This window comes from Crinia signifera, chromosome 8, assembly GCF_055691185.1.
Source record: "Crinia signifera chromosome 8, ASM5569118v1, whole genome shotgun sequence".
Lineage (NCBI taxonomy): Eukaryota > Metazoa > Chordata > Amphibia > Anura > Myobatrachidae > Crinia > Crinia signifera.
In genome coordinates, this window is record NC_139224.1 from 138,238,515 (window position 1) to 138,251,387 (window position 12,873).

At 45.8% G+C, this 12,873-nt stretch overlaps 1 protein-coding gene across 6 annotated transcripts in view; it reads left to right on the plus strand.

The window, feature by feature from the left end:
* Positions 1–12,873, plus strand: part of SEC16B (SEC16 homolog B, endoplasmic reticulum export factor) — a 169,219-nt gene that overhangs the window by 114,629 nt on the left and 41,717 nt on the right. For all 6 annotated transcript variants that reach the window (XM_083157257.1, XM_083157258.1, XM_083157255.1 and 3 more), the window contains one exon: positions 11,823–11,945. In XM_083157257.1, coding sequence (XP_083013383.1) covers positions 11,823–11,945 — 123 coding nt within the window. The remainder of the gene's footprint in view (positions 1–11,822; positions 11,946–12,873) is intronic.

Genomic DNA, 12,873 nt, shown 5'->3' on the forward strand with positions numbered 1-12,873 from the left:
AGAGCGCGCCTCCAAATATGGCCACCACTGTGTAGGAGAGAGACACTAGAGGTACTCCTTTACCTCTAGCGTCTGTCAGGGAAGTTCAGAGTGCACACACAGCGCTACCCGGAAGTGCAGATTCCGGGAGCGCTGTGGACCTGCAACCCCTGGCATGGAGCAAGTTAACCCCACTGGCATAGGGCAAGTAAACACCCCCTGGCATGGAGCAAGAAAACACCCTCTGGCAACGAGCAAGAAACCCCCCACCTGACAACGAGCAAGAAACCCCCCTGGCAACGAGCAAGTAAACCTCCCTGGCAACAAGCAAGTAACCCTCCCCTGGCAACAAGCAGGGAACCCACTATGGCAACATGCATGCAATCCCCCTTAGCAACACGCATGTAATCCCACCTGGCAACGAGCACGGAACGTCTGGCAACAAGATTTTAGGTAAGCAGCGCACATGTGCCTATCAGTGCGAATAATCGCAGTTAATCGCAGAAATTTCATGCGATTAATCGCAATTAAAAATTTAAATCGTTGCCCACCACTAGCCAAAATACACACTATACCAAACGGATTGAGCAATAATGCACAATATTCTTTATAAACAGGGGCATTGCGCACTAAAGACGTGCATTAAAAATTTACACCATAATGCCTATTACATGTTAAAACACACACCATAATGTCCAGTACGTATTATGCCAAACACCATAATGCCTATTAAAAATTATGCTACATAAGTGCTGCTAACCTACATGCTCATTGCCAGGGGTTCCATGCTTGTTGCCATGTGGAATTACATGCTCATTACCAAGGGGGGATACATTTCCATTACCAAAGGGGTAACTAGGGGACAGCCGCCGCTGAGCAGAAGTGACAGCCATTGACAGCCGGGTAGAGAGCGGGGGGCTGCCCAGCTATATTCAGAGCACTGCAGGTCCTGGCTATTTGAAATATTACCCCTTTCACACTAGAAAATGCAGGGACTTACCCAGGAATATGGTCCCAGGATCATGCAGGGACATTCCCAGGCTGTGAGTGGGAGAGAAAACTACCCCCCCTTTAACCAACCAGCTATATCTTCGGAACCAACTGACCCATTTACATGAGACCAGTATCAAATTGAAGAACTTTTGAGTGGGCTTCAAATGCTTTTGGCCATTTGGTTCCAGAGAAATCTGCCCTCAAACTACATGAACAGCCATGAAATTACATTTCAAAAATAAAAAAAATGGTTTAACCGCAATATCTCTGGAACCAATGAGCCCATATGAACCAGCCTGATATCAGATTGAAGGCCCAGCGATTTGAGATCCTCGAGCTTCTGTGATGCCAGAGGCGGAACTGGCAGCCGTTGGAACCGTGCTTGGGTCGGAATTAGCAGGTCCCATGTTATCCTATAGGGAAAATGTTCCAGCTTGGCCTGGCTGTATCTCCGGTTCCCGGGGGGGCGAGCGCTGCGAGCCCCGCGAGGGGACGCGTAATACTTGTAAATACTCGCTGCGCTCGCCACGCTATATAAAATCAACTCCACACCGACGTGGATAGTTGGGGTTTGAAAAGGTCGGAGGACACGTACCGCCGCCACTCGCAGGCTCTCTGCGCTCGCAACGCTTCGGGTTGGCATTGATAGTGGGGTGGCGTTAATGGGGGGGCATTTAACATTGTCATTACCCATCAGGGTGGGGATACAATAAAAAAATTGGGTCTGGGTGGGCATTTAACATTGAAATTGCGTCACATCGCATAGCATGCCATTATAATGGCATGCGATGCGACGCGATATTAAAATTGTACACTCTTCCCGGGTAAAGCCTCAAATCGGGTCCATCGCATGCCATCGCATACCATCGCATACCTTAATTAGTGGTATGCGATGCGACGGGCGCCGTGATAATACACAAGTACCGGATTTTGTTCCAACCAGCCCAATCTGACAATCGATCTGTAGATGTATGGCTGGCTTTAATACTGAACCATTTGACATACATTATAAATAACTCCAAGAGCAAAATGAACTGTTTCTCCTGTAGGTCAGAAGTAACCCTAAGGTAGCACCTGGGGGTCTGCAGATCTGCACTGTAATGTCACATTCATCAGCATTCATGAGCCCAACATCAGGAACACAAGCATTGTGCATATTTATGATACAAGGGAATACTGGAAGACTGCAAAAAAAAAACGCCAAATATAGAAATTACACAATCACAATTGTATAAATAGTAAAAATTGTATTCTGAGCCTATGATGTGGAAGCAGCTCTGTGTGGTTTTAATAATAGAAAAAGGTGTTAATAGCAGAGCGATGTATAAAGGAAATACAATACCAATTAAAAATATAACAAAAAGTAGCAATGTTTATGCAACTCTTTTTGGATTTTTTTGCGGTTGCCGGTTTCCGGTCAATGTCATACGCAGTACTAAGGGTACACGCTAACTTTCCCTTACTATCGCAGGACCTCAGAATCTTCAGTGCAGTCAGGGCCAGTGTAAGGCTTCTCAGCACTCCAGGCAAAACTTCAGTCTACTGCGCCGCCCCCCCAAACTGCCACTAATACCAACCCCTTAAGACAGTGGTCGCCAATTCGTCGCTCGCAAGCTACCGGTAGCTCGCCTGAGCAAAACGGGTGGTTCGACCACTATTGCCCGCCTGCGCCACCCGTTTGGATGCCTCTGTGTCTAGCGCCCACTTGTCTGTGGCTTGACCTGGTGGGTGGCATGCAGAGAGGTATGGCAACGCAGGGTCGGGTAGTGCTGGCGGACAGGGGGTCCCTGCAGTGTATGTGAAATCAGCTGCGGTGTCCCTGCAGCAGATGGGAACTACTAGTTCCCATCCTCTGCAGGGACTTCGCCGCTGATCTCACATACACTGCAGGGACCCTCTGCCGCAGGCTCGGTGGGAGCTCCGATGTCCAATGTGTGACGTCGTTGAGGCCCCTCTGAACACGGCCTCCTCCGCAGCAGTAGCGCAGAGTGTATCCCTGACTGTGTTGACGGGAATGCGCCGGTGCTGGAAGACGGAAGGATGATGATGATGGCGGCGAAAGCTTGGCGCACGCCGCTGTCATGGTCAAGCAGGAGCCGGACGATGACTGACACGGATGAGGTACCTGCGGCAGGAGGAGAGGGGTGCCGGCACTGGGGATGCGGTGTGCTTTGGGGCACACACACTCACACTCTATAGCTGCTCACAGGCACCATGCTGCTATGTGCAGCATGTGTGTCACATAGCCAGCTCTCACCATAGGCTCTTACACAGTGGGGACAATATGAGCATGCCATGCTAGTGGGGGAAGAAGGGGCCTGTCCTACTACACAACATGGTACACTTCTACTGTGCTGTAGATAGACCTCTCGCCATTACTATGGATCCCTGTTATATCTAGCCTTGGACATGGTATGTGTAGGGCTCTGCTGTATGTAGTAGTAGCCAAGCAGGACATTACTCCCCAGTGACTTTCTTCTGTTCCATGCATAGCTATTCCCCATTACCATCCACTGACTGAGATTGTAGCAGGTTATTTTTAGCAGTTGTATTTGCCACAGCCCCATAACACACACCAGACCAGTGTATTTACATGACGCACAACCACCTAGTCTTGTATTTTGTCATTTACACTCTAAAATGTGTGTGTGTGTGTGTTTTACACCATTTGCTGCTGGCCCCTGGTTATGTGTGTGCGCATCTGATTATGAACATACCACAGCTGTGGTAGTGTCTCCTATGTGATGTTCTTGGTCTGTCACCCAGCTTCTGGTATTTTCAAAGCCTATTGTAAAGCGCAATGGAATCTGCTGCGCTGTAAATAAATAAATAAAGCTTGTTTTGTTTAGACTTCTGTTTAAAAAGAAACACTCATATTTGTCTGAAATTCTATTGTCAGCGTATGTGAGATCAGCGGTGGGGTCCCTGCGGCGGATGGGAACTACTAGTTCCCATCCGCCGGCAGTTGGTCCCTGCAGTGTGTCGGTCATTGCAGTGTGGCATAATGCATTCCTCCCAACTCCGTGACAACCCATTTTTTGGGGACAGTCCTGCAGGGATCAGACACTGTATATGCATCTAATCAGGCGGGCTGGGGGCATGGCCAGCAGGTCACACAGCACTGGCCATGCCCTCGCAGCGACAAAACGGTGCTCAAAAAATGTTGGCGGCACAAGCATATATTCCTTTGTCCCCTGCCAAACTTGGGATGTATGCATTAGGTGTGAGGGGCATTGCAATGTGTGGCATAATGTGGTGGGCATTACAGTGTGCAGCATATTGCGCAGGGGCAGTACGGTGTGCGGCATAGTATCAGGGGCATTGGTCAAATTTTAGTAGCTCTCCGGGAGTTTTTTTTGTCTCAAGTAGCTCTCGCTCAATTAAGGTTGGAGAACGCTGCCTTAAGGCATACTAGTCTAACATTCCAGAATGGCGGGGAGGCACCCAAAAAATGTATTGTCCACCCAGCAACCCAGGAAAGTTGGCAAGTCCCCTGGAAGCCCCTCTTTGCCATCCACAATAGAGTACAAGCAGGGAAGTATGCCTCAAGGGAAAGTATGGAGGTGAGGTCTTAGAAGTTCCACAGCCACCACCTGCATTAAGTACAACAAAGATCCTCATAAAATTACTTGATTTTTTTGATAGGCAGATTTGGTGGCGCCCCCCAGATCCTGGCTCCCTAGACAGCTGCCTAATGGTAGAGCCGGCCCTGAGTGCAGCTCAGCTCCTGCTTTCGTGTAGTGAGCGACGACTTATGGTCTTTGGTGCTCTGTAATTCCATTCTTCCGCTATTCTCCTCCAACCTGTTTCATGTCATTGCACTTAAATGAATCCATGACTAAGTTCAATGCCATGAAACATATTGGAGACAATAGCATAAGACTGTAAGAAGTAGAGTTGCAGAACTTTTTGTTATATTTTTAAATTGATATTACATTTCCTTTAAACATCACAATTGTGAAATGTGGTCACGGAAATGTCATAGCTTGACCACAGATTTTACATGTCAACAAAACAGTACAGGTCGTTCACCAAACCTGGCATCCAAGGGCTACTAGCTGTCTGGCATTTATGGCCAGAAGGGCTGATGGCCTAATGGACCAGTCTGGCTGCTTGAATGCTGGCCAGTCAGCGCCACCTTCAAGCACTCTGCGCAGCTGGCATGCTTAGATGGGGTGTTATGCTAGGCAATGTCTGCGTGATATGGGCATACTCTTATGATGGGTGCTCACGCCTCCATTTTCCAGTTCATGCACACCTGTAACCCACATGCATGGGTGGCATGTCACAGCCTAATTTAAGCCACCTGCCTCTTATGTCTTATTGCAAAGGAGGACCACCTACTGTAGATTCATGGTGCTACATCCATAAGTCAGGAAAATACAGAAAAAATATATAGTGTGTCTGGCGTTTGACCCAATTGCTTAGAGTGACACTTAAACTATATATAGGGTGTAGTGAAATGTCCTTTCAGTCCATAAATTCTTTAGGTACTCTTAATCATCAAACAAGATTTCTCTAGAATGAAAAAAATATCCAGTAATGCAACACCTTAAGTTCAAAAGGAAAGAATATATTTATACATTGCACTAACATAATAGAGAATAAAACAAGCATGTCAACACCCGATTGGTGATAGAAACAAATCACACAGCAACAATTCTGGTCTCACCACCCAGCTCCCCTGACCACTTCTAGGAGTTTCCGGAACCTCCAGATGCAAAGCTTCTGACGAAGGACTCCTAAGTCCGAAATGCATTGAGCTGACGAATCCCTGGCAGAAGGAGAAGTTGATGCCGCACAGACGCACTTTTATTTGGAAGAAAGCCATCCCGCATTTGCACTTTATGACCTTTCCATCTGGAGGTTCTGGAAACTCCTAGAAGTGGTCAGGGGAGCCGAGTGGTGAGACCAGAATTGTCGCTGTGTGATTTGTTTCTATCACCAATCGGGTGTCCAGGACCAAAACTAATTATTTATGCTCAAAGTAATCGGCAAAACCATTGCTGGTAGCTGCCAATCATAAACGGTATGGACAATTAGAACCACAGCTATGTTCCCCACCACATAAGTTAACCTGAGGGGGACAGTTACTTAATTTTTTTTATTTATCCATATGAAAGTTTTTGACTCGGGGTGCCATGCTGATATTCTAGGGCACCCTGGACAAGAAAGTTTGGGAACCACTGGTATAATCTCTATTTAGCCAACCTCAGTAGACAGAAACGGATATTCCCATATCCCTACCTCCCAAACTTGGACATAGCAAAACTAAAATATTATTCACAATAAAACATAAGGGTTTATCTATCAAATAGTGAAAAAGAGTGGAGAAGTTGCCCATGGCAACCAATCAGCTTCAAGGTAGCATTTATCAAGTACATTCTATAACTTATTAGTAGAAACGTATTAGTTGCTATGGGCAACATCCCCACTGGTCCACTTCTCCAATCTATTCACCACCTGATAAATCAATATTATTATTTTGTTCCTATTTTCTGCAACACCAAGCCGACGGAACACATTTAGATACAGTATACTGTATATTACCACTGAGATATATGTGGTAATGTGCTAGCTACTGTAACTTACAGAGATAATTGGAGTCATGGGGGAATTGTGTGGTCAAAAACAAAACAAGAGGATTTAAAACGCATTGCATCATGCTGTAAGACAAGTGCCTTTATGGAGGTCACAGAGGCCAGGTGTGTCATAATATCCCTATTATTCACATGTACTTCACATTGACTACATGAACATTAGAGGGAACAAAATGTTCTTATGTGTAACATTCACACAATGCAAGTTAGGTGTCACTAATGTGTTCTTGTGTTACTGTGTATATCAGTAGCCATGACCTGGCGGATTAGGTTTGAAAGTACAAAAAAAATCAGAAACTCAGTTACTGAGTTTCTGATTTTTTTGTACTTAGTCAGTATTTAGAAATAATAATCTATTTTCTACAGTACAGGTAACAGTCTATAACCATGGGGAATCCTGCATGCATCTTAGGTAGGGCTGCCTACCCTCCCAAAATGGCTAGGAGGCTCTGGGAATCGGGTCCACCTCCTGGTCCCCTGAATTTTCCCTGCTTTTCTATCCATCTCCAGTGACCCCCCCCCTCCACACGACCAAATTATGCAAATTGTGTCATTGTTGCTCCACCTACCCCTGCGCAATGCATGTAATAATTGCATTGCAAGGCAGTGGGTGTGGCCACAATGACACGGTCACGCTGGCCATGCCCCCAATCAGCTTGTTATCTTTGTTACTCCACCCCGCCCCATTCATGTCTTATACATATCTCCCAATTTATGGAGTGAATACATCGGAAACTGCCAGAGGCGCGGCTGCAGCTGGAAAGGGTGTGCAGACTCAGGTGCAGAGGCGGGACATTGGACAAATGGGGTGGGACCTCGCAGTACAAGCTATGTCATATTGGGGGCCTCCCCATTGCTCCCAAAGCAGTTAGGTAGCCCCTGCTGTCCACCTCCCAGTAAAGATTTCTGGCTGCTCTGCAGATAAGCGCAGTGGTAATCACCAGCTCTCCCAACTGTCCCCCTGCCCACGGGACATTGCAACCAGTAGGTGGGACGGCAGCACAGTGTCCAATTAGCAGGACTGTCCAACTGTAATCTGGACAGTTGAGAGGTATGGCTTATATTTGTTCAGTATATCTATGGGCAGCTCCCATCATAGATGCCCATGTTAAATACAGGCGTCTATGATGGGAACTACCCATAGACGCCCAGGTTAAACTTTGACATGGGCTTCTATGGAGCCGCGAACAGCCAATTCGGGGGAGCTCTGCAACTGATTGGCTGGGGGAGGACCTCGTGTATAATGTCACCGGCAAATCCCCCAGAGTAAACGTTGGTTTGTTATTTTTAATCCGTGGTTGTCTATATGGACTGAAGAGGATGTGGTTGACAGTGGAACCAATAAATAAGAATGTATGGATGAATGTAGTGTGAATTAAAGTTTTATTTTTCTTGGTGTCTGTGTGTATTATTTTACTATTGGTTAAGTTTTAGGACTACAAGTACCAGTGGGCCCTTTAATGCTGAGCATGCTTGGACTTCTACAAGTCCCTGCATGCGAGGTAGGCTTGCTGGGACTTGTACTTCCAGAACATAACTCAATAGTTTATACTTCTATTTTTTACACAATAATGTCGGCCCGGTGCCCACCACCCAAGGGCATCGGGGACAGCCACGGGCTTCTTTTGTATTCTTTCGATGGCTTATGCATTCCTATTTCAAAATATAAATGCAAATACACCTACTAAAAGTATACGACTAGCCGTATACTGGCCTTTGTAAATTCCAAAATATGAATTTACAGCCGTTTATCGCTACAAATGCAGGCATTCGTAGCCATTCAGATGTTAGTAAATTTCCCCCACTGTATGTCTAGTGTTCAGTTGTACATAGTACTACTTACTGTATAGCACTGTGCTGTGTCCCACGGTAACAGAAATAAACTGCTTTGCTTAATTATATAACTGCATGGCTGAAAAACACAATTGAATCCTAGAATAATAAAGATAGGTACTGAAAAGTTGCAAGAGGCATTAGCAAGCAATGGGCCCGATTCAGACTTGTTCGCTCTGCTGCAAATTTGCATCACAAGCGATTATCGTATGACCTGCAAGAGCGCGATACACTGTGTGCATGCGCCTGCCGTCAGTATGAAGACAGCTAGCCTTTGCTGCCCGATTATAGTGCAGAACACTCGCAGTTCAGCATACAGGTCTGAATCGGACCCAGTGTATATAATAGTTATCCAAATATGGAACCCGTATGTTGTCAATACGATCCTGTTACATAACTTCTAGGGATATGTACAATGTCAGTATTATAAGACTCAGGTTCTGTCATTTGATTTGTGAAACATTTCTTGGCAAGTTTTAGCTCAGAAAATGACGGTGTCCAGTTCATACATCGGCCAGTATTAGGTGGACCCCATACATTTGACATGCATTAGGTCGATGTGTTCAAAAGGTTGACATGGTCAATAGGTCGACATGTAAACGATCATCAGGTACATATGATCTGGTTGAAATGGTCAAAAAAACAATGGCCGACACATATGTCGACACACTTTTCTTCATTTTTTTTTTTACAGTTTTTCCTTTACCATACACATGGGCTACAATTGGAAATAGTCATTTTGGAGTAAGGAACCCCGCTCGCCACGCGAGGGGATGTGGTACGCTAATTGGAGTTACATGTATTGTAATGTTGCAAATTAAATATATAAATAATTGTGACAATGTTTTACATGGCGACCAACTGATCCTGTTGACCATTTATATATTCACTATCGACCTAAAACCGACCCAATGATCCATACCCAAAACTGACAGCAGGGGGACTGGTGAGCTGTAATGTATAATCTATAATATATATATGTCTAGTGTCCATGGGCCTTATTCTAGTTCACTCTTTCTGACAAAATCCTTCTTAGATGTACAAAACCATGTGCTCTGCAGGCGGGGTAGATGTAAAATGTGCAGAGAGAATTAGATTTGGGTGGGGTTTTACTTCAAAGTGAGATCTATATTGCAGTGTAAAAATAAAGCAGTCAGTATTTTCCCTGCACAGAAACAAAATAACTCACCCAAATCTAATTCTCTCTGCACATTTTACATCTGCCCCCCCTGCAGTGCACATGGTTTTGTCCATCTAAGAAGGATTTTGTCAGAAAGAGCGAACTAGAATAAGGCCCCATGTGTCTGTGAAACACTGACATCTGTTGGCAGCAAATGAAACTACATTTACCAGCTTTGGAAGATTTGCTTCAAGCTGACTTACATTGCCATCTGTTGGCAGCAAGTGAAACTACATCTACTAGCTTCCGAAGCATTAGCTTTGATCGGGCTTACTAGTATTAGATCTTTTCCTGAAATCAAATACCTTCTAGAGTACAACAGATAAAGCACAGGATACATAATTACATCCTGACAATCAATTGGATTATTTCAACTCCATGTAACTGGCCAACATGACACTGTTGACCACCCTCTCCTGCTCAACACCCTCCGCTCCTTTGGCATCACTGGCACGGTCTTCTCCTGGTTCACCTCATACCTCTCAGATCGCTCCTTCTCCATCTCCACTCCGAGCTCCTCCTCTTCTACTACCCCGCAGCCAGTTGGTGTTCCCCAATGGTCAGTCCTTGGCCCTCTTCTCCCTCTACAACACCTATTTGGGCACCCTCATCAGCTCCTACGGCTTCCATTACCACCTTTATGCTGATGATAGCCTAATCTATCTCTCCTCCCCCGACCTATCACCATCACTCCTGTCCAAGGTCTCCGAATGCCTCACGGCCATCTCAGCCTGGATGACCTAACGCTTCCTGAAACTAAACATGGCTAAAACTGAACTTCTAATCTTCCATCCCCCGAACATCCCCTCTTCTCCCACTATCTCCATCAGCATTGGTGAAACCGAGATCACCTCCACCGACCAAACACGCTGCCTCTGTGTCATCATTGACTCCTCCCTCTCTTTCACCCCCCACATTCATGCTCTCTTACAGTCTTGCCGCTTTCACTTCCGCAACATCTCACACATCAGACCATTCCTCTCCACTGACGCGACCAAAATTCTCATTCACTCTCTTGTCATCTCCTGCCTTGACTACTGAAACATCTTTCTCTCTGGGCTACCTCTCGCCCGCCTCGCCCCTCTCCAATCCATTCTTAACGCTGCTGCTAGGCTCATCTTCCTCTCCCGCCGCTCTAACTCTGACTCCCCCCTCTGTCTATCTCTTCACTGGCTCCCCATTCCTTTCCAAGTTCTCTTTAAACTCCTCACAACCACCTACAAGGCTCTCTCCTCCTCCACCGCTCCTTACCTTTCTTCACTGATCTCTATCCACACTCCCTCCTGTCCTCTTTGCTCCGCCTGCCGCCTGACCTCTCAACTAATCACCTCCTCTTACTTCCCTGTCCAAGACTTCTCTTGCGCTGCCCCCCTGCACTGGAACAATCTTCCGCCACACATCACGCTTTCTGATTCCCTTACCTTCTTCAAGCGCTCCCTCAAAACCCACTTCTTCCGACTAGCCTATCCCTCCTCCTCCTAACCTTTTTCGCTCCTCCTATCCTGCCTACCCTACCCCTCCATCCGTTCCTACTTATCCTATTGTTTTTCGTTCGTCCACCCACCTCCTTTTCGTCTGTTAACTCTTATGAGTAGGGCCCTCCTTCTTCACATACTCACCCTACCTCTTTACCTCACCAGCGCTCCTTCCTCTCCTTCATCTTCAGTCTCCTCGACAATTTCGACACCTACTTCAGAATTGATGCTGATTTTAGTTCTACCAGCTATACCCCTGTTTATACTGTATTTTATCAACACAACCTGTACATTACCTTGTAATTAGTTTTTTTGTTTGCTATGAACGGCGCTGTGGACACTTTGTGGCGCATTATAAATAAACATACTACTACCACTACTACTAAACCCTTTGATAATGAAACAAACAAAAGCATAGTAATTGGAGATATCCTGAGTATCAGATAAGAATTCCGACATATAGTAGAGCAACAAAGTTAATGAGCCATACATCAATGGAGGAATTCCATCACCAAGAAGGAAGAGCTACCTTGGAGCACTATGTAATGTATTTTTGAAGTTCTAGACATGGATTTATCACATACAGTATAGCCTTCCCGAGACTTATGTTTGACTCATATTTTGTGTTTCTTTTATTGTAGACCCATTGGCTATCCTATTGTGATTGTTCTTGTTTCTTTTTTTTTACAAATATTACAAGGTAACAATCTTGTGTATTATTCACAGTTTATTGATAAATGTGTGCTCTCTTGTATGCTGTAGGCCGCACACATGTCACGAAGGGTTAGTGCTGTCTCGCAAATCTCCACCGTCTCTATGGAAGATGATGACAGAGAGGACCAATCCAGAGATGAAGCTCCGCTTGGGAACACTGATACAAAAAAGGTGATGTAAGGTTCTTTATTGTATAAACAGAGCTGTGGGTATCACTGCGGCCACACTGCCTCCGTCCATATGTTCTGTTTAATAGCTGTTATCTTCATCACCGCTTGCTTGGACCTGGTCTGTACATGGTGTAAATGCTCTGTTTGAATACACAACTCTACATACAGTAGCCTGCAGTTAGGTCAGCACACACTCTGAATTTACATTACACTAACGAGTTACAGCCTCATCAGTCCCAAATGGAATTAAACCTAAGGGTGTGTACACATTACGCAATGGGTCTGATTCAGACTGGTTCACTAGGCTGTGTATGTTCGCAGCCTAGCGAACAGGTAAACGCTGCCTGCTGCCCAGCCGAATGCCTGCCCCCCACCACACTAATCTCACCTGTAACATGTGTTCGACAACACATCACTGGGCGTTCCCTGGCGACCGCCTTTTGCCTGCCTCCGGGCCTCCCTTCCTGGTGCGAAAGGCTCGGCAAGTGTGAGACTTGCTGAAGACGATCGCTTCTAGGATTTGCGCATGCGCAAACTTTAAACATCGGTGATGGGGACGAATTTTGGACCAAAAACAACGGGTCTGAATCAGCCTCAATGTCGTTAACTAGCGATATCATTAATAATTTTCCCCTTGAACTGCCAGCCTCTACGCTCCTCGCAAGATCTACGTCTCTAATCCACACTCATTACTCGCTCCCATTCCTGATTGCAGGACTTTCTTTGGGCTGCACCCACTCTGTGGAATGTCCTCCCATGCACAATAATACTCTCCTCCAGTCTCCAAACCTACAAGCGTTCCCTGAAAACTCACCTCTTTAGGCAAGCTCAAATTCCAGAACCAGACATCTAACCTTCATATACCATTCCTATCTAATCACATCCCCCACTGTACAGGCCACATATATCCACTATCTTCTTTTTCACAT